Source organism: Gopherus flavomarginatus, chromosome 19 (assembly GCF_025201925.1).
Source record: "Gopherus flavomarginatus isolate rGopFla2 chromosome 19, rGopFla2.mat.asm, whole genome shotgun sequence".
Taxonomy (NCBI): Eukaryota; Metazoa; Chordata; order Testudines; family Testudinidae; genus Gopherus; species Gopherus flavomarginatus.
The window spans coordinates 9,335,084-9,353,235 of record NC_066635.1 but is presented as its reverse complement, the minus strand read 5'-3'; the positions used below and the strand labels follow the sequence as shown (position 1 = coordinate 9,353,235).

At 46.7% G+C, this 18,152-nt stretch overlaps 1 protein-coding gene across 4 annotated transcripts in view; it reads right to left on the bottom strand.

Annotated features, from left to right (window-relative positions):
- The window catches only part of CLIP2 (CAP-Gly domain containing linker protein 2), a 156,791-nt gene that overhangs the window by 50,315 nt on the left and 88,324 nt on the right, over window positions 1-18,152 (bottom strand). For all 4 annotated transcript variants that reach the window (XM_050929439.1, XM_050929438.1, XM_050929437.1 and 1 more), the window contains one exon: window positions 15,873-16,411. In XM_050929439.1, coding sequence (XP_050785396.1) covers window positions 15,873-16,411 — 539 coding nt within the window. The remainder of the gene's footprint in view (window positions 1-15,872; window positions 16,412-18,152) is intronic.

Below are 18,152 nucleotides of genomic sequence, written 5' to 3'. Positions count from 1 at the left end.
TTCTATTAAAAAAAAAGTCAGCTACACTAACCAGAAGAGTAATAATGAGCAACATTTTTGTCTACACTTAACAATGACAACAATACGGAGTTTTCCCCTAAAGTAAGTTTCAATTCTTCTCTTAGCTACCCTGATATATTCCATACAACATGTAATCATCATTCAGAATTATTTTATCCCCTAAGCGAGCACAGACACAACTGTCCCATAGGGTTGCCAATTTTGGTTGGACCTAGTTGGGAAGGTTTCATCACATGACAATCTTTAATTAAAAGTTTAATCTTTAATTCCTGGAGACTCCAGGACAATCCTGGAGGGCTCGCAATTCTACTGTTCTGTGACAAGCAGCACTCCCTCAACCCCAAAGGGACTGGGGAACACATTTATAAGTCAATAATGAGTAGTCAAGACTGCCATATTTGCATGATAGTATTAGAACCAATTGTTGAAGGTCCCATCCCCTGGCAGGCATACAGGAATGTGTGTGTGGTGAACCCAGAAAATTCATTTGACTCAGACATGCAGATTTATTCAACCTTGACAATCTGCTAATGCTGCTAAAATAAGTATTTTTTTTTTTAAAAAGCCAGCTGGCAGGTTGCATCAGTCCATGAGCTGAATGGTTTAATCAAAATGTAGGCATTCATTTCTATCAAGCACTCAAATGAGCTCACAACTTTATCACCTTGGAATGAGAGTAGTAGGGCTGCCCAGGAAAACCAAAGGCAGCAGCAATTGCATGGAGGCAGCCAGAGAGATCTGATGGACAGGGCATGAGAGATGTATACAAGATTCCTGTGGTCTTTTCCCAACTCTGCTACTGGCTTGTCCTGTATCCACAAGCAAGTTACTTCAGCTCATGGTGTCTCAATTTCCTCTTCAGTACATGTCTGCTTTTATAAAGTACTCCACAACCTAGAGGTGGGAAAAAGCGAAGTCTGACCTGGCTTTAGCATCGCCATTTTCACCCCTATCAGCAGGCTAACGTCTGGAGGACAGCAACAGGCTGTTGGTGTTGCCAAGGTCGCTAGGGGCATGAAACCTAAGGAAACCATATTTGTGAGGTTCCTTCTTATGAAACCAGAAGCTGGACAATGCACTCCTGATCTGCAGTTCCTGCCTCCAAAGCATGTTTTTATTCACCTCTAACACCTGTGCATTGCTATACTCTTGGACTCGGGCAGTACACACAACACCAGAGATTAGTGAAATGTGCTGGACTAGTCACTCTGCAGAGTAAATCTATTTATTCAACAAGTAGCTTCCCTACCCCATACTGCCCCCCATTTCAGCATGTCTGTTCTGAAAGGAGTGCACAGTTCATTCCTTAGGTGCTAAATTAGTGTCATTTGTAATTGGAAACATTACATACACACAGAGCCATGAATGGGAAGGACTACCTGAGCTGGATGGGATTCGTACTGGCAACCTAGAGAAAGGATGTGTAGCAGCATTGCCAATCTGGAGAGATGCCAAGTATCCCCGGGTAGCTTAAGTCACAGTTACTCTAAGAAGCAAAGACAAAGCAAACACTACCACCCACCCCAACTCAGGAACTGTGCCTACAGAGTCTGCTGCACATTTAGAAACAACCACCACCACCAATTATTGCCTTTTTAGAAAATGAAAAATTTCCCACAAAAAAAACCCCAACCAGCTAACCCCACTTGGTCATGTTTTAAAATTTTTAGTGGAAATTTTAAATTGAGATTATCATCAAAAATATCACCAAAAAGAAAATGGGTTTTCAGTAAATAAGAAACTTGGATTATTGTTTCAATAGAAATCACTAGTAATAATGATTTTTTGCAAAAAAGAGGGAGGGAGGGGTCAGATTTGAACCCTGCAAAATGGAAACAGCTATGATTTTTTTTTTTTTAAGACCAGTTCTAGTTCTCCAGGCCTTTCAGCTTCAGGAAAAACATCCAGGACAAACCGTTTTGCCCATCACAACCCACCCCACTCTGACCCAAGAAAGGGGCATCGTCAGGATGAACCAAAACTGCCTCTGATCCAAACACCTGTAAACTGTGGGGAAGTTTGAGTCCAGTTTCACCCTCTAGATCTGCTCAGAAGTCATTCACTGAACAGTATCTTCCCAATCCTGCCCTCTCCCCAATCTTGATGCTCTCTAAGCACTTCAGGAGACAGCATTTAGCTCAAACCCTATGACAAAGTGAAGCTAGAGGAGTAGATCTAGCTTGCGTCTCATTCCGAGAATTGGCAGAACAAAAGAAGATGTGTGAAGCCAATGACACCTACTGTGTCACTTGCAATAAGGAAGGCATAAAACATATAATGTAAAGGACAAAAATGAAGTCAAACCACTATCCTAAGGCTGAAAAGTCAATGATCTTTATCCTTCCAGACACCATCCCACCATCCTCAGAGTTTCTAACGTATTGTTTCAACAACTTTGGCTGATTAGGACTAGACAGTGTTTCAACCTGGCAGCTACAGAAGCATGAGTCATGCCTGTTTCCAGCCTCCTCTCTCTACTCTTCATTTGTTCTTTTCTCCAATTTTCCCCTCTTCACCATTTCTCTCCTTGCATCCGCTCCATTCGCCCTATGCCTACAGCCCCTGTTCTCAGCACCCCTCTCTAAACTGACAGACAGTGCCATCGCTGATGGAAGCCAACGAAAGGAGACTGCACTGCCTGATTAATGCATTTTAATCTACTCTACCAATCCTGAGCACTCTCCACGGCTGCAGAGGACTGCTGTCATTTGGAAGGCTGAAGTCGGAATGATTACTGTTGGACATGAAGTACATGACTGTCACTGTAATATGCTAACTGTGACTTCTCTTCCATTAGTGGTTCATCCACACAGAGGATAGGGACTCTACTACTATTAACAGCCAGCAGAGTTACTTCTGTAGCTCAAGTGGTAGAAGCCTGAACTTTGGTACTGAAAATCCCAGCCTCCAGCAGCGCTAAGCATTCGTGGTGGGGAATCGTGTTACACAAGCATTAAATTACAGAGGGCATTTTTTTGGCCAGTGCCTGGGGAGTTTTGTTCCAGCTGCTACAGAATGCATGGGAAAGAGAGAAAATGTGATCTTCAAAAACAGGGAGACAGACACACAAAGGAAAACGACAGCCCGACTGTCTATGTCCCAGTTTGGCACAAGGTACCGGTAATTAGTCACTCACTGCAGAGTAGCTGGCAGCATGGTTTTAAGGTGCAATAGACGTCTCTGGAGATGTAGGGACGTGAGAGTCAAAGGAATGGACAGGACCAGAAATACAGGACAGAGAAAATGGATTGTCCCCAATGAAGCTGTAAAGGTTTTTACCAAAACCTCAGTCAGGAGTCTGCACCCATTACCCGGCGCAGCTGGATTTGCAGAGATACAAGTTCTATTAATGCAGCCGATGCAAGACACATTTGCACACATCTCTCGAGCAACAAGGAGAAAACAATCTTTTCAGGATTCAATGCAAGAGGAAACCCTAGAATTACTGCTTCTCCTTCGATGCTGCCTCTGTTACAAAGGCTGTCCATGTTAAATGACACAGTCTTATCTGCTGAGGGTCACTTACAACTCCTCTTTAATTATCTATATTGCAAGCAGAACATGAGTATTTGCCAGCATGCCAGCTAAACGAATGCTTATGAGGGCACGCATGCACACAGAGAAGGCCTCTAAAGGGTTGATTCGAAATGAGGGCAGGAGAGCTGGTTTGGGATTGTTATTTCCTCTTATTTCTGTGTGACAACAGCAAGAAAGCCCCATTTGGGACCACAGAAGGACCCCTAAACCAGGAGTTCTCAACCTTTTTCTTTCTGAGGCCACCCCACATGCTATAACAACTCCACGGCCTACCTGTGCCACAACAACTGGCTTTCTGCATATCCAACAGATTAAAAGCCAAGGCCGGCATTAGGGGGTAGCAAGCAGGGCACATGTCCAGGGTCCCATGCCACAGGAAGCTCTGCCAAGCTAAATGGCCCAGGATTCGGCTTCAGCCCCAGGCGGCGTGGCTCAGACTTCAGCTTTCTGTCCTGGGCCCCGACGAGTCTAACATCTGCCCTCCTCTCTGCTTTATTTTGGCAGACCCCTGAAACCTGCTCGAAGTCCCCCAGGGGGTTCTGGGCTCCTGGTTGAGAACCACTGCACTAGACTAACAGACCTAAGGTGTTGGGGTTTTCCTGTCTCTCCTGTCTGGAATTCTGTCAATAGCCATGACCCCGTAACTCTCCATCATACAACATTCAGCATCCAAAGAAGCTGCCTATCCTTATCTGTTATGCAGGAACCTCCATAATCCAGCCAAGGCTAGGAGATGCTTTGGTTTTGGGCCACGCAACATATAGGCTTCAGAACACTAGTTATGTAGCAACTTTGGTCTCTAGTGTAGACAAGGCCCATCAATTGTAAGTGTCTCTACATTAGAGACCAATCAATTGTAAGTGTCTCTCACTCAGTGGCACATGCCTATTGTTCACACATAAATCAGCCACAGCTGATTGTCTGCCAGACAACTGGTGGAGTTAATCTGATAATTTATAGAGTTAAGCCCTGAGTCCAACTCCTTATCATTCAGACACTTGTATGCCACCGTAGGCACAACAGACTGGCACAACTAGTGTGCACTCAACTCTGGCAGCTATGCATCTTTGACAGGGATCAGAGCTGACAGTCCCCTCAGCTGACCAACCTCACTAGTTCACCAGCTGAGAGTCCCCTCTACCATCTTTCATGGTAATGTGGGGCAGAGGCGTGGCCAGAAAGAGGGGAGCCACTTGGGGGCATTTGGGGTGGAGGAAAGAAAGTTTCCATAGGGAGCAAGGAGACAATCTCCACGAAGAAACTCAAGATGATGACAGCTGGCCAAGGTGACAGCCAGTCCACCTGAATCAGTGCAGGTCACACTTTATATTGATTCAGGTCGGCTGGTGTGGATACGCTCAACTTGACAGCTCTGGGGTAGACAAGGCCATCCATGTAGAAGATTGTTTCTAGGGGTATGTCTACACTGCAGCTGGGAGTGCACTGCCCAGACAAGGGGGACACACACACGAGCGCTGCTCAGGCTAGCATGCTAAACAGGCTGGCCACCCGAGTACAAGCCCACCTGACGCCCTGGCTCCAACCTCCATGCCATAATGTCCACACTGCTCTTTTTAGCATGCTAGCTCGAGTGAAGCTAGTGCCTCGCTGTCAACCCGGGCTGCGAGGCTCACTCCCAGCTGCCATGTAGACATACCCTAAAGGACTTTCAGAATTGTTACACCACCTTGTCTACACTGGGCTAGAGAGCTGTTTTCCCTTAAACTCCATGTGTGTGTGAGGGGAAGTCTGCTTTGGGCTGGACAGTGTGAAAAAAGAGGGAGGAAGAGAAGAGGGAATGGAGAGGCGTTTACTCGACTCTCATCCCTGAGCTGAGTACCCTGCCTCGGGGAACTATAATTTTCACCAAGGTTCACAGGGTTCCGGTAAATCAGTCAGGCTGAGGTGACCAAAGATTAAAGGATTTTATTCATGCGGAATTAGAAGCAATATTCTCGTCTCTCTCCTTCAGCATAGCGTCTACTCCCTTTGCCAGCGTATTGATAATATAACACTTGGTGCTTCCATCGTACCTTCCACTTCAGGAATTCCTTGCCTCAAAGATGTACGAGTTAAGCCTCACAATATTATCACTCTCTTTTTAAAATGGAGAACCTGAGCCAGAGAGCAGCAAAGTGACTTGCCCAAGGTCACAAGTCAGTGGCAGAGCCAAGGACAGAACGCAGATGTCTTGAATCTCTGTTCTGTCAGGATCCTGGGTGAAGGTGAGAGAAGGAGACAGTCAGGAATCAGACTGAGGATCAGTACTGTATCTGGGTGCATGTTAAGGTTCCAGGGGTTGATTGGGAGTCAGAACCTAAGTCTGAGCCAAGGTCAGTACGGGGAGTTCAGGAACAGAGAAGCAGGGCAGTTTTGGCAGCTAGTTAGGGATCTGCATCGTTGCGTGATAGCCCTGCAGGCCCAGGTTTAAGTCCTGTCAACCCTTACATGTCTCATGCTTTCACCATTACAACAGGCTACAGGTTATAAGTATCCATTAAGGACAAGGGGGCACCTACAGAACCTCCCCAACACGCATTTCCATCCACACCATCACATGCTCTGAGCAGGCTGGGTGCCTACTTCATGCTCCAAGAGCACAGGCTCTGAATTGGGGTCCGAGTTCACCCCCCACCTGAGGTTTGGTCTTATTGGCTACTGAAAATCAACACCGACCTCAACCTAAGCTACTTCTCCGAGTTCAGCTGTCCCTACAGTCCCCTCCAGGACCACCTCTTCTTTCCTACTTCCTTCTGTCCCAACGAGAGGCACCCACGCAGTTATCCTGTGGTTGGAGCTATGCAACAGTTACCTCAAGTCTTACCACAGGGATTTTAAGGTGACTCAGCAGAAGCAGCCCACATTTCTATACAGGGTCTTAGAGCCAACCAAGCTGTTACATTCACCAGCCAAGACACAGATTGTAGCTCTCCCCTGGACTGATTTGCAAGAAGGTGATGAAATACTACTTATGTCTTCTCTGAAAGCACTAAGTCCCTCGGGGAAGCAAAGAAGGTGAGGTTTCTCCCTTCCGAGACTGACACAAACCCAGAAAAGACACTTCCTTACTGCCCCCTGCAAAACGTTATATTGGAACACCTCCCCTCCTGTAAGCCCACGACCATTTGGATGAACTTGGCCGACTGGCTAAGAAAGAGAATGGCAGAATTTGCTATTGAATAATATCCGCTACCATTTTCCCGAAGCTGAACGCCAATGGGCTCAGGCACTGCTAAGTAATTCAAGGCCAACAAACGGCTGCAGAGAAAGTAGCAACCTCACTGCTCAATTGGAGAGGTTTAGGCTGTAGTTCTCGTTATGTGTGAGCTATTAATTCAACTTATTTAGACTTGGGTGGTAAAAGGCCCATTTCAGCTTCAGGCTGCCAGATTGAGTTTATATCTTAAAAAAAATGAATCAAATGAATTTGATTAGTTTATTCATGAGATGCCTCGGTAGTTGACCGGGAGCTAGGGGTTGCATATACAGCAGACAGAAAGAAATAATTTGCAGTGCACATTGGTGAGAAGAATCTAATTACAAATCCTTCTCAAACGGGTGCACCCAGAGTCTATTTCCATCAGGCATAGATATCCAGCTCAGCTTATTCTCCCTCGCTCTCATTTTATACTTTCACCTTCTTGGCACTAAGGCTGATTACATTATCTAACATTTTTCATCTACAGTGAGTTCTAGCTAAAGCAGAGATTTTTGGATCTATCGTATAATATATTAGATCAGTTGCTCATCTGCTTATTTGCAGCATCAAGAAGTTTTCCATTAGGTGCTGCTTTGTACAACCCCAGCTCAGTATTTATGGTTCCATATCTCAGTGCTAAATAACGACCACACTGCCGGTTCGGGTTCGAGCGGAAGATTAAAGGTAACAATACCTCTATAGAGTGCTTTTTTCCCTCCTTATTTTTTTTTTTAATAGACAGACACAGGGAACAGTCACTTGCCCCATGATTGAAAAAACAGCCTTTTCTGGGGTGGAACACCCTCATGTGTCAGCAAAGTAACACATATTTTGATACCTCCACACTCCTCCAAATGAAAAACACAAAGAGATTTCCTTCATAGGCACAAAGAAGGTGGAAATGTGGCCAAGACACCCAAATTAACTCTTTTCTCCTAAAAACTTGTGAAATCTTTCATGACCACATGTCACAGGCCCTAATTCTGCACTACATTACTCTGGTTTCACACACGTGTAACTCCACTGAAGCCAAATGTAACATAGTGGTGAGTCAGGACTTCTTTGAAAAGCAAGGACAACCTTGAGATGTTCTCCTAACAATCCACTATGCATTATGCTTCACCCATTCGACAAAGATTTGCTCATTCTGGGGGCCCAACTTGAGAAACTGTGGACCTGATACGCAGGGGTACTGGGCATCCACAACTGCAAATGCAGCCAATGAGAGATGAGAGTGCTTAGCTCCTACAAGAGGTCAAGCCCAAGGTGTCTTGGATCAGGCACCCAAAAATCAGCTGCCATTTTTGAAAGTGTTCACTTAAGTGATTTTCCCAAGGCAAGCAAAGTTGTTTGTTGTAGAACCAGGCCTAGAACCAATTCTCCTGACTGCCAGTCCACGGCCTTGGTCACCACACCATCATTTTACTGTACCTGGACACCAAACTACGGGGGGGCCCCAAACTGTTCCAAAGCAACAACCGCATCTTAATAGATCTCCCCTCCCATTTGCAGCAGTGACACCAGTTGCATACATGGGGCAGTGAGAGTATTTTCATGTATTCTTAACGTTTTTTAAAGGAGTTGTTTTGTCCACTTAATCATACTGTCTGCGCTAGCTCTTCACTTCCCCCCCAACTCCTGTCTGTTCTGTTTCTCTCAGCTGGAAAATGGGGTGGAGCCAGTACCATGTGAGAAGCCAATTCTTCTCTGATGACCACCAGTTACGGTATGTCTACACTGCAATTAAAAACTCGTGGCTGGCCTGTACCAGCTGACTCAGGCTCACGGAGCTCAGGCTAAGGGGATGTTTAATTGTGATGTAGACATTTGGGCTCGGGTTGGAGCTTGGGCTGAAGGACCCTGGCGGGGTTCCCAGAGCTTGGGCTGAAGCCTGAGCCCAAACATTTACACCTCAATTAAACAGCCCCTTCGCCCAAGTCAGCTGCAGGTGTCTAACAGCAGTGTAGGCAAACCCTGAGTGCTCCACAGACAATAAATTTGGGAAGCTCTGGTCTAGCTAAAGTAAGTTTTAACTGCTCAGCAATGATTTTCATGACAGCAGGAGAATTCTACAACGTTGGCTTTAGAACGTTAATGTCATTCTTACATCTGCAGGAAACATACAGTTTGCAAGCGCCAAAGGCAAATATGATCTCATTTTCCTTGTGTAAAACTCCATGCCAGCCCTTTGCCCAGTTGCTGAAGTGTGTCCGAAGGGGTTTTCGAATATAGCCACAGATGAACAGAAAGTCACTGAAAAGCGAAAACAGCTCTGGGACACAACAGATTCCCAATGAAGTTAAAGAAAAGCCAGAGGAATCAAAACAGAACCCCAGGAGCATATGCAAAGTTTTACAGCAACGAGGTGTCAATCCAACAGAGGCTCCTACACCACCTTCCCCGGCTCTGTTGACAGAGCATTTACACAAAATACACACTCTCCTCTACTTGAAAAGATCCACAGTATCCTCCAGAAAAGCACAGACACGGGAAATAAAGTCAGGTAAGCACTGTAGCATTAATCTGTAGAACGAATGAGCAGAGATTTACTTACGGCAGTTGAGGTATGCAGGTTTATTCAGAGTGCTTATTTCCAATTATGATTCCTTCTCAGGTTTCAGTACAAAGCATAATTAGTTGCATTTTGCACTCTGCTACAGCAGAGATACCTGCTGAATCAAGGACACATCACTGGACGATGTAACCCCACAATCTCACTGCTGTTTATCCTCACCCTCCCCTCCTGCCATTTCTCTCTTGCATCTCAGCCTAAACCGCAAGCATTTCAGAGACCATTTCTTTCTAGGCCTGCGTGTCTACACAGTACCGAGCGCAGCAGGGAGCTCAATCCTCATTCAGACCTCTAGGAGCCACTGGAAGAGTCTGCATAAGACTAAATCACAGCATATGTTCATTCGATAGCTTCTGCTTTTTAGGATAGTAGCTTCACTGAAACCCCCTCCCAAAAAAGTTCAGAATATTTCTCCATTGATCTTGGGGGTGGGTGGGTGATACAGTGATTATTAATCATTTATATTCCATCATCACCTAAAGGCCTCAACCAGGAGGGGCCCCATTGTGCTAGGTGCTGTACAAATTTAGTACATGACAGAGGCTATGCCAAAGAGCTTCCAGATAGGCCACAAGAGGTGAATGAAGCAAGGCTGGCATGAAGGAGGAGGACAGGGTAACCAAACAATACAAGTCTGCACTATATACCACTGTCCGGACCAGAGTTTAGAAAGACCACAGTTGTTGTAGATCAAGAGTTTGTTTTTGTTAAACCTACTTTATGATCTGTTGGTCTGAAAGTAATTAAAATAATTCTCTGGTCTGTTTTTTAGTTCCACAATGGGAACCGTTTTTTGGGGGGTTTGGGGGGGGGAAGAGGGGGAAAGATCAAGAAGAATAGAACTCATGCAGGTAAATTTTTCCATATGGGCCACTGTCTAGAAGCCTTTTCTTTCTGACCCAGCAACCTCATGGTGTCCCTCTAAGGTGGGAGCTTTTCCCTCCCTGCAGCTGCCATTGCCACAGGAAGAGGCAGAGACACACTGCATCATTCATTCGCAAGCGGGGGAGGGAGGAAAGGCGAGGCAGACACATGTGGTGTGAATTAAGGAGGGCAAGTCTATCGCAACACTGAATTTCCTGAGCTGCCATTTTCCGCCACAACGTTAGCGGGATTTAAATGCCATTTCTTGCGCTGCTTTTAAAAGTCAGCTTCCTCTCGTCTTTACTTCTGGGATCACAACGGCATCAGGGTTACATTTCCCACGCTTTGGATTCAAGCGCCCACCATCATGTTTTCTCCCTGGTTAAGTATTTTTAAAAAAAATATTTTAAATAATGAACTTTTTAAATGGAAAAAAAAGTGACTGGACAGGCCAGCAGTTGTCTGGTATCTGAGCCTATTTCTAGTTTTGGAAGCATATTTACAGTGACAGTCACTTAACATTTGACTGCAACACATTTTAAAATCCTTGGGGCAGATTCTCTGCTGCGCCCGGCTTTCGTTTCGATGTGCAGGGAGCTTTTTACAGCTCGATTCTCTGCCCCAACCCCAGCCTCGGCATGGACTGGGAGCTGCTCTCTCATGCATACCAGCAGGCTACAGTCTCCAGGAAGCTGTGGGGAGAGAGGCAAAGGAACTGGCTCCACTGGCTCCGTGCCTGCTGGGGACTTCCCAAAGTGGAAGGTTATCCCTAGCAGGGGGCTCAGGGGAGGTTTCTGCTCTCTGGGACCACTGAACACAAACAGAATAGTTCTCAAGACAGGATGAACTCTCCCAAATGCTGCTATCAGAGGAACTGTTGTGTTAGTTCGACTGCAGTCAGTAAAAAATTGCCAGCACGGTGGTCTGAGCAGACGTGCACTGAGCACCAGGATCCTGGGGAATTCAGTTTCTAGTCTCTCAAAAATAAATAAATATTGCCAGTCTCCAACCTGTATTTAAAAAAAAACCAACACAAAGTAGTTGATTGAGTGGGTGCAGACAGCAGTGAGTCAGAGCCATGCACCCGGCTCATTGCGCCTCCTACTCTGATGCAGGCAAGCCAGGCAGCAGGGGCCAGGCTATCGTGATTTGTGACTACACGGAGTTGTAGGGGAGAATTCTGCCAAAAGTTCTCAGGGGGTGGGGGAACATCAGCTTCTGCAGCCGGGGAAAGACGTCAGCGTGGTTTCCCACGGAGTGGCCCATCAGACCAGGACGTCTCTGGACTGCTCAAAACACTCGATGAGTTTTCACGGTCAGTCCTGATCTAATGAGAGGGACGTGCTGAGTACTGGAAGGGAACTCCTACAAGAGTAGGCCCTCACCAAACAGCCTATGATACACTCACTTAACTGGAGTTTCTGCAACTTCCCAGTTCTGTAGTAGGTACTGGGGAGACAACAATCCCACATGGGCAGGGGCATAGCCTAGGACTTACCAAGGCTATTCCGTTACTAATCGATAAGATTAAGGACCACACTTTGCTCTTGATGAGTGTCAGGGAACTTCCACTGATGTTAATATGGATAGAGGGCAGTATTCAGGCCTCAGAAGAACTAGTTTGGGAAGATGAATTGCAAAACCACTTGAGATCAACGGCCAGGTCTTTATGGCAAGTATTTGAGAGACTAAATACAAGGCAGAAAGAGATCAACTCAAGGGAAAGCAAATCAAGGGGATCCTGAAGCAGCCAAATACAAAGACATTGTGAAATTCTTTTCAAACATGTTCAAATGATGTTAAAATAAGTTAGTGATGCAGAAGGAGAGAGAATGAGAACTGAGATGACTGGTAAAAGAAGCCTTTTCTGGCAAGGTCTGAACTTCAAGAGAAATGGCAGAAACAAAAGGCAGGTGAATGCTATATTTAAAAAAAAAAAAGTATGGGCAGAGATTTGGTTGGATAATAATCTACAAATTTACTTCAGTGATATTCACAACTCAGTTACAAGGGAATTGTTTTTCAACCCAGAAGAATGATCACTGACAGCCAAAGTCTTCTGAATACTTGTGCAAAACTGTATTTGTGCCAGTGTTCACATGGCCAGCTTGAAAACGAGTTAGGCCAAGCCTACACTAGAAAAGGTTTGCTGGAGCTATACTGGTATAGCTATGCTAGCAAACCCACCTAGCGTAACTGCAGCTTGTACCAGTATTTCTGTCAATAGAATTTATACTGATTCCCAGAGCAAAATAAGCTATGTTGGCAAAAGCACTTTTAGGCTGGTATAATTGCACCTCCACTAGGGTGTTTGCTGGTGTAAAAACATCTTATAAAAAAAATCAAAATCACACCCCGACACACAAATACTGGCAATGTTTCTAGAGTAGACCCGGCCTTAGGCCCTTGCTCAGGAAAGCATTCCTATGCAGGACAGCCCTTAAGCACATGCAGTTAATGAGATGCACATGCTTCTGTGCTGTACGGAATAGGAATGGACTTAGGCGTGTGCACCAGGGCTGTTCTGAACTGGGGACTTAGGCAGCCCCATTGACTTAGTCCAGTCTCTCCCACCTCTTTTTGTATAAATCCAGTGCAGGACTGTTCCTACCTCAATAGCTTCTTCTCTGATCTATAAACATCTCAACCAGTCACTTCGGAAGCATAAATAATGCCAAATGACCTAGGTGAGCACTTAACGGGAACAGCCAATACTCAAAGCCATGACTGCGGCGAGGGTCCACAAGCGACCCATAGGCTGAGCTATGTTTGCATAAAGCATCAGCTCGTCGTTGTGAATGACGAAGCAATTAAGAAATACAATGACTGCCAGCAGAGATCTCGCACACAGCAAGGAGGGCTCTGTTTACCTAATAAATCATTTGCTATGAATCGCTCCCCCAGCTCTTCTGCAGAGAAGCCTTTTCAGGTCAGAAATCAACACTGGCTTAGAAAGATGTTTAGCCCCTACTCACTAGGCACTGGGAGCATTGTTCCTAGCTAAGTCCTGACGTCAAGCTGGTATAGACCTACTCGCCCTGAAATGGTCTATACCAGCTCAGCGGAGAACTGACAATGTTGGCTGCTACTGCACTATTGCCCAGGTAGATCTGTCTATCTAGCTTTTCTAGTGCAACCATCACCATAGCTATCAGGTGTCAAAAGGTACAAAAAGCAGACAGCTCAAAAGCAGTAGCAGAAACTTTAAAATGGTAAAGAGATTGCCTAGGACTTACCCAGCCCAACCACTTTGGAACCTGTCATGTTTGTCTGTTAAAATTACCTTTATCTTTTGATTCTAGTCACGTTGCAAGGCGATACAGTCACAGAAGATTTCGTGTTCCATTGACTAATTCTTCCTGACATTTGCTATCATGGTAAATGCTTATTTCCCCTCCCCACTGCCCGAGGAAACAAGTAAGACCTGTCTCCAGAGTTAAAATGAACCATATGTGACAAAGTTCCTGCTCTACCTTGGTGAGTCCTGTGCTTATTGGCAGATGTTCTCACCTCAGTGATCTTCCCCACAGTCTGGATCAACTCCTCCTCTGTCTGATCAGGAGTTGGGAGGTTTGGGGGAAACCCAGGCCCACCCTCTACTCCGGGTTCCAGCCCAGGGCCCTGTGGATTGCAGCTGTCTATAGTGCCTCTTATAAAAGCTGCATGACAGCTACAACTCCCTGGGCTACTTCCCCATGGCCTCCTCCAAACACCTTCATCATCCTCACCACAGGACCTTCCTCCTGGTGTCTGATAATGCTTGTACTCCTTAGTCCTCCAGTAGCACACCCTCTCACTCTCAGCTCCTTGTGCCTCTTGATCCCAGCTCCTCACACAAACTTCCTCTCCTCTAGCTCCTCCCCGCCTGACTGGAGTGAGCTCCTTTTTAAACCCAGGTGCCCTGATTAGCCTGCCTTGATTGGCTGCAGGTGTTCTAATCAGCCTGTCGCCTTAATTGGTTCTAGCAGGTTCCTGATTACTCCAGTGCAGCCCCTGCTCTAGTCACTCAGGGAACAGAAAACTACTCATCCAGTGACCAGTATATTTGCCCTCTACCAGACTCCTGTACCCCACTGGTCTGGGTCTGTCACACATAACATTCGAACTCACTAGAATCAACACTGCTGATTTCATTTTATTCTTTCCCCCTCTAGGCATCTATTAAAGCAAAGTGCTTATTACCATGATGCAACTGGTTTAGCCTAGAACGACCAACTACCACTTTTAGACCAACTGAGCTTTTTTAAGATTTAAAGACGTTGGATTTTCAATTGTAGACATACAGAACAAAACTAAACTAGCTGGAGAATCCATTTGGCCTGCCTATGGGAGTAGCTGGTGACCAGAGATCCTGCCAATTTATTATGTGTCTGTTGGAACCTACCATTGGGCTAGTCAAATTTCAGCAAGGGTGATTAAAGCTGTGTCTGGTTGAGGAGTCTAGTTCTGGAAGTTCAGGATCTCAACGCTTGGTCTTCAAGGCACTCAATACCAGGGGACCTAAAAAAAAACCCACCGAAAGCTCCAGAATGAGGATTGTGGTCAGCAACTCCACTGCCCTGGCAAAGGCAACTTTCCACCCTCAGAGTAATGCTGGTGTGTGCAGGAGTCAGTACTGCCTTCAGGGTTGGTCCCAGACTTTGGAATGAATTCCCACAGGAACTGAAGACTGTCATTAAACCTCACCAACTTTTGCTCCAAGAGTACCTGCCCTCTCAGACAAACAGAGCAGCACTATTCTTAAAAAATATATATATCCCCCAATGTAAACCAGCTACATCGGCACACAATTCTCACCCTAAAGATGGAGGAAGGACAAACTTCACATAACAGATTCTGGGTCACGCTGTTTAACGCCCTGCAGGAAGGTGCTCAGGTGAGGCTGTTACAACCACCTGTGGAGCAGGGGGAGAGCAAACAAGAATGGCCCTCCAAAAATTATGGCCACCCTTTTGAAAAGTGGCCACTGCTTTCAAGTGTCCAACCTGAAATCTCTGTGCCTTATTTTCAGCCATGCTGAGCCAACATAAATTGAGCAGATGTCAATAGGAGCTGTGGGTCCCCTGCCTCTTTGAAAAAGAGGTACTGGGTCTCTCCCGTTGAGCACCCTGAAAATGAGGCACTAAGGAGTAATGTTCGCTCTGAGAGCTTCCTGAAAATGCTGTGTGACAGCTTTGACCACATGTGACAAGAAAACTGGTAGCCTTGGGGGCAGATTCAGCCAAGGCACCACAAATCTGACCAGCTCTCGATGTATCACCTGGATTAGAAAAGAGTAAACCTTCTCCATCTCTCTATTTCACAGCCCTGCCCTCATTTGCTCTCCTGTTCCTCACCTCCACTCCTTCTCTCGCCCCCTCCTGTCACCCACCCTCAACCTCCTGCCAGCATCCTGTTCTTTCCCAAATCTTCTCCCCCACCCCCCGCAGCTGTCTATCCCTCGCCCTGTTCATGCACATGGGAATAAACCAGGAGTGCAAAATAATGTAATGTCTATAAAATCTCCTACTGCCAGCAAAATCAAGTGATCTCATTGTCTGGTATTTGTAATGCTTGTTGTCCATTTCTCACTACCTGCTTGCTGTGTCCTTACCTTCCCTTGTCTCTAGCTGGATTGCAAGCACGTCACAGCAGGACCTGCCCATTCTAGTGGGACCATTGAAGGGATAACAGACTCACCAGGACACGGTCTCCAAGCCGTAAGTCTTTATCGCCCTTTTTCACCGACCCGCTGTCTGACAGGTTAGATCCAGATTCATTTCCGGTTTTCATGGTGCTGTTCAGGACGCTCTCCCTCAGGGGGATGATACGAGTAGAGAGAGGTGGTGTAGCTGTCCCTGAGTGCAACGACAAGTTCTGAGTTGTCAGGGACTCCACAGAATGGGCATCGCTGCCCGAGCCCTCCGCCACGGGCTGGCGGGTCAGCTTGGAGGGCCGTGTAAAAATCCCCTGCAGCGGCTGGCACTCAAAGTAACGTACGCCACCAACGGAGCCGTCATTCTTACCCACCGGGTCATCCAGAACAACCCCTGCCCACTGGCCCGGGGCAAACTGGGTCTCCCCAAGATACTGGATCACGCCTGGCTTCACTCCGTTCACCCAGACACGTTCGCCCACCACGAAGTCTCCCAGGAAGTCATCGCCCACCTCAGTGACCTTTGATCCTGGCTTCTCGGCGCTGGCAGTGGAGGTGGGACCCTGCTTGTGCAAAGGTGAGCCTGCAAATTGAAGGAAAACAGGACTTGGTGTGATATGAAGCCAGATTACGAGGAAAGTGTATTAAAACTAGAAGACCCAGTACCATCATTCAGGTTACCTATTTATACAGGACACAGACAAGGACCGGAGCCACAGTGGTTACTTACACATCTGGAACACTGACCCGCCTCTGCAGCTGAAGAGGGGACTTGTCCATAAACAATTCAACTTCAGCCCAGGATCTGCCTCATCAGGCGTATTATTAAGAACCCACCTGTGTCTGTTTCCCCATTCACAGGAGGAGAGTCAGAAATAAAACTACTTACTACCAACCTCAGAGCAGTGTTGGAAGGATATTAGGGTAGGTAGTTATTGTCTGTAGGCCACTTTGCAGAAGTAGCACTAAGAACATTAATAAACAGTGTGGCCCAGAGGATTCAGGGGGCCTGAGGTCTTCAGCGGCAGAGGCCCCCCGCCGCCAAATTGTCGCCGAAGACCCGGAGCGGAAGACGCTCGGGGGACCCAGGCCCCATGAGAGTTTTCCGGGGCCCCCGGAGCGAGTGAAGGGCCCCGCTCCAGAAGCCCCGAAAAACTTTCATGGTGGCCCCTACGGGGCTCGGGGCAAATTGCCCCACTTGCCCCCCGCACTGGGCAGCCCTGTTAATAAAGGGCAGCAGAAGGAACCTTGACAGGTGCTCAAAGAGCCTACGAGGCCCAAGGCAGCTCATTTTCCACCTTTCCTCAGGGAGGAAATTGCTTCTACGAAAAATGGGGAATTGGTTTTCCCTGGTGGTGTTAGGGCAGTGCTCACTATATGCAATGAGTTAATAGATAAAGTGCTAGTAGATGGTGCTTGAGGGTGCGTAGCATAGCTCCTGGCTTTTGCAGGACCAGCCAAACTTGCTGCTGTTGTGCACTGCAAATGGCTTCCTTTGTGCGGCTCTTCGCATCCGGCTTGTAAGAGATGCAGCCAGTAAGGGGACCAACTGGACTAGTCTCAGTATAAGAAAACTGAAGTAAAAAAGCCTAACTCAGTCCTCGCACTAGGGAGGGGTGTAAATTCTAGTGAGCACTGTGTCCATGAGGACGCTGCTGGTGCACACTAAAAGTTCCCTGGGGCACATTAATGAAGTACTGTTTGAAATGGAACTATACTAACATACACTAGGGACCTTTTAGTGTGCAGCAACAGGGACCACATGGACACTTTGTGCACGACACGCTAGTGCGCACCAGGACTTACACCCTGCTGGCTCAGACTAATGCATCACATAGACGAGCACTATGAAACACTGAGTCAGGCACCCTCCCCCATTAGCCCACTGGACTTTCAAACCACCTTGCTGCTCAGTAACATTGAGATCTCGGACTATGCCTTTCAGTGCATGCCACCTACCACTGGCCACATGCTGTGTGCACCCATGTGTTAGCCATGAGCCAAGGTGCTTCAAATGAAATAAAAGCCAGCTTGAACCTTCAGCCAAAACGCAAAGTGACAGGATGATAGGCGCCACAAAATGGAGGCTTAGCAAATACTCAGCACATACAGCACCTGGCGGTTAGGCTTCTGACTTCAAAAAGGTTAACTCTAAAGAAAGCAAACTCATTCCAGTCTACAAGAAGCCTCATTTTGGCAGCTGCTCTCTGCTCACTGATTTCCACGAGACTCTTGCGGCACTGCCAACCCAGCTAGGAATGGGATAACAGAAGTAGCTCAAGAAAGCCTGTTACCAAGAAGTTTCCAGCCCAAGTTTGCAAACT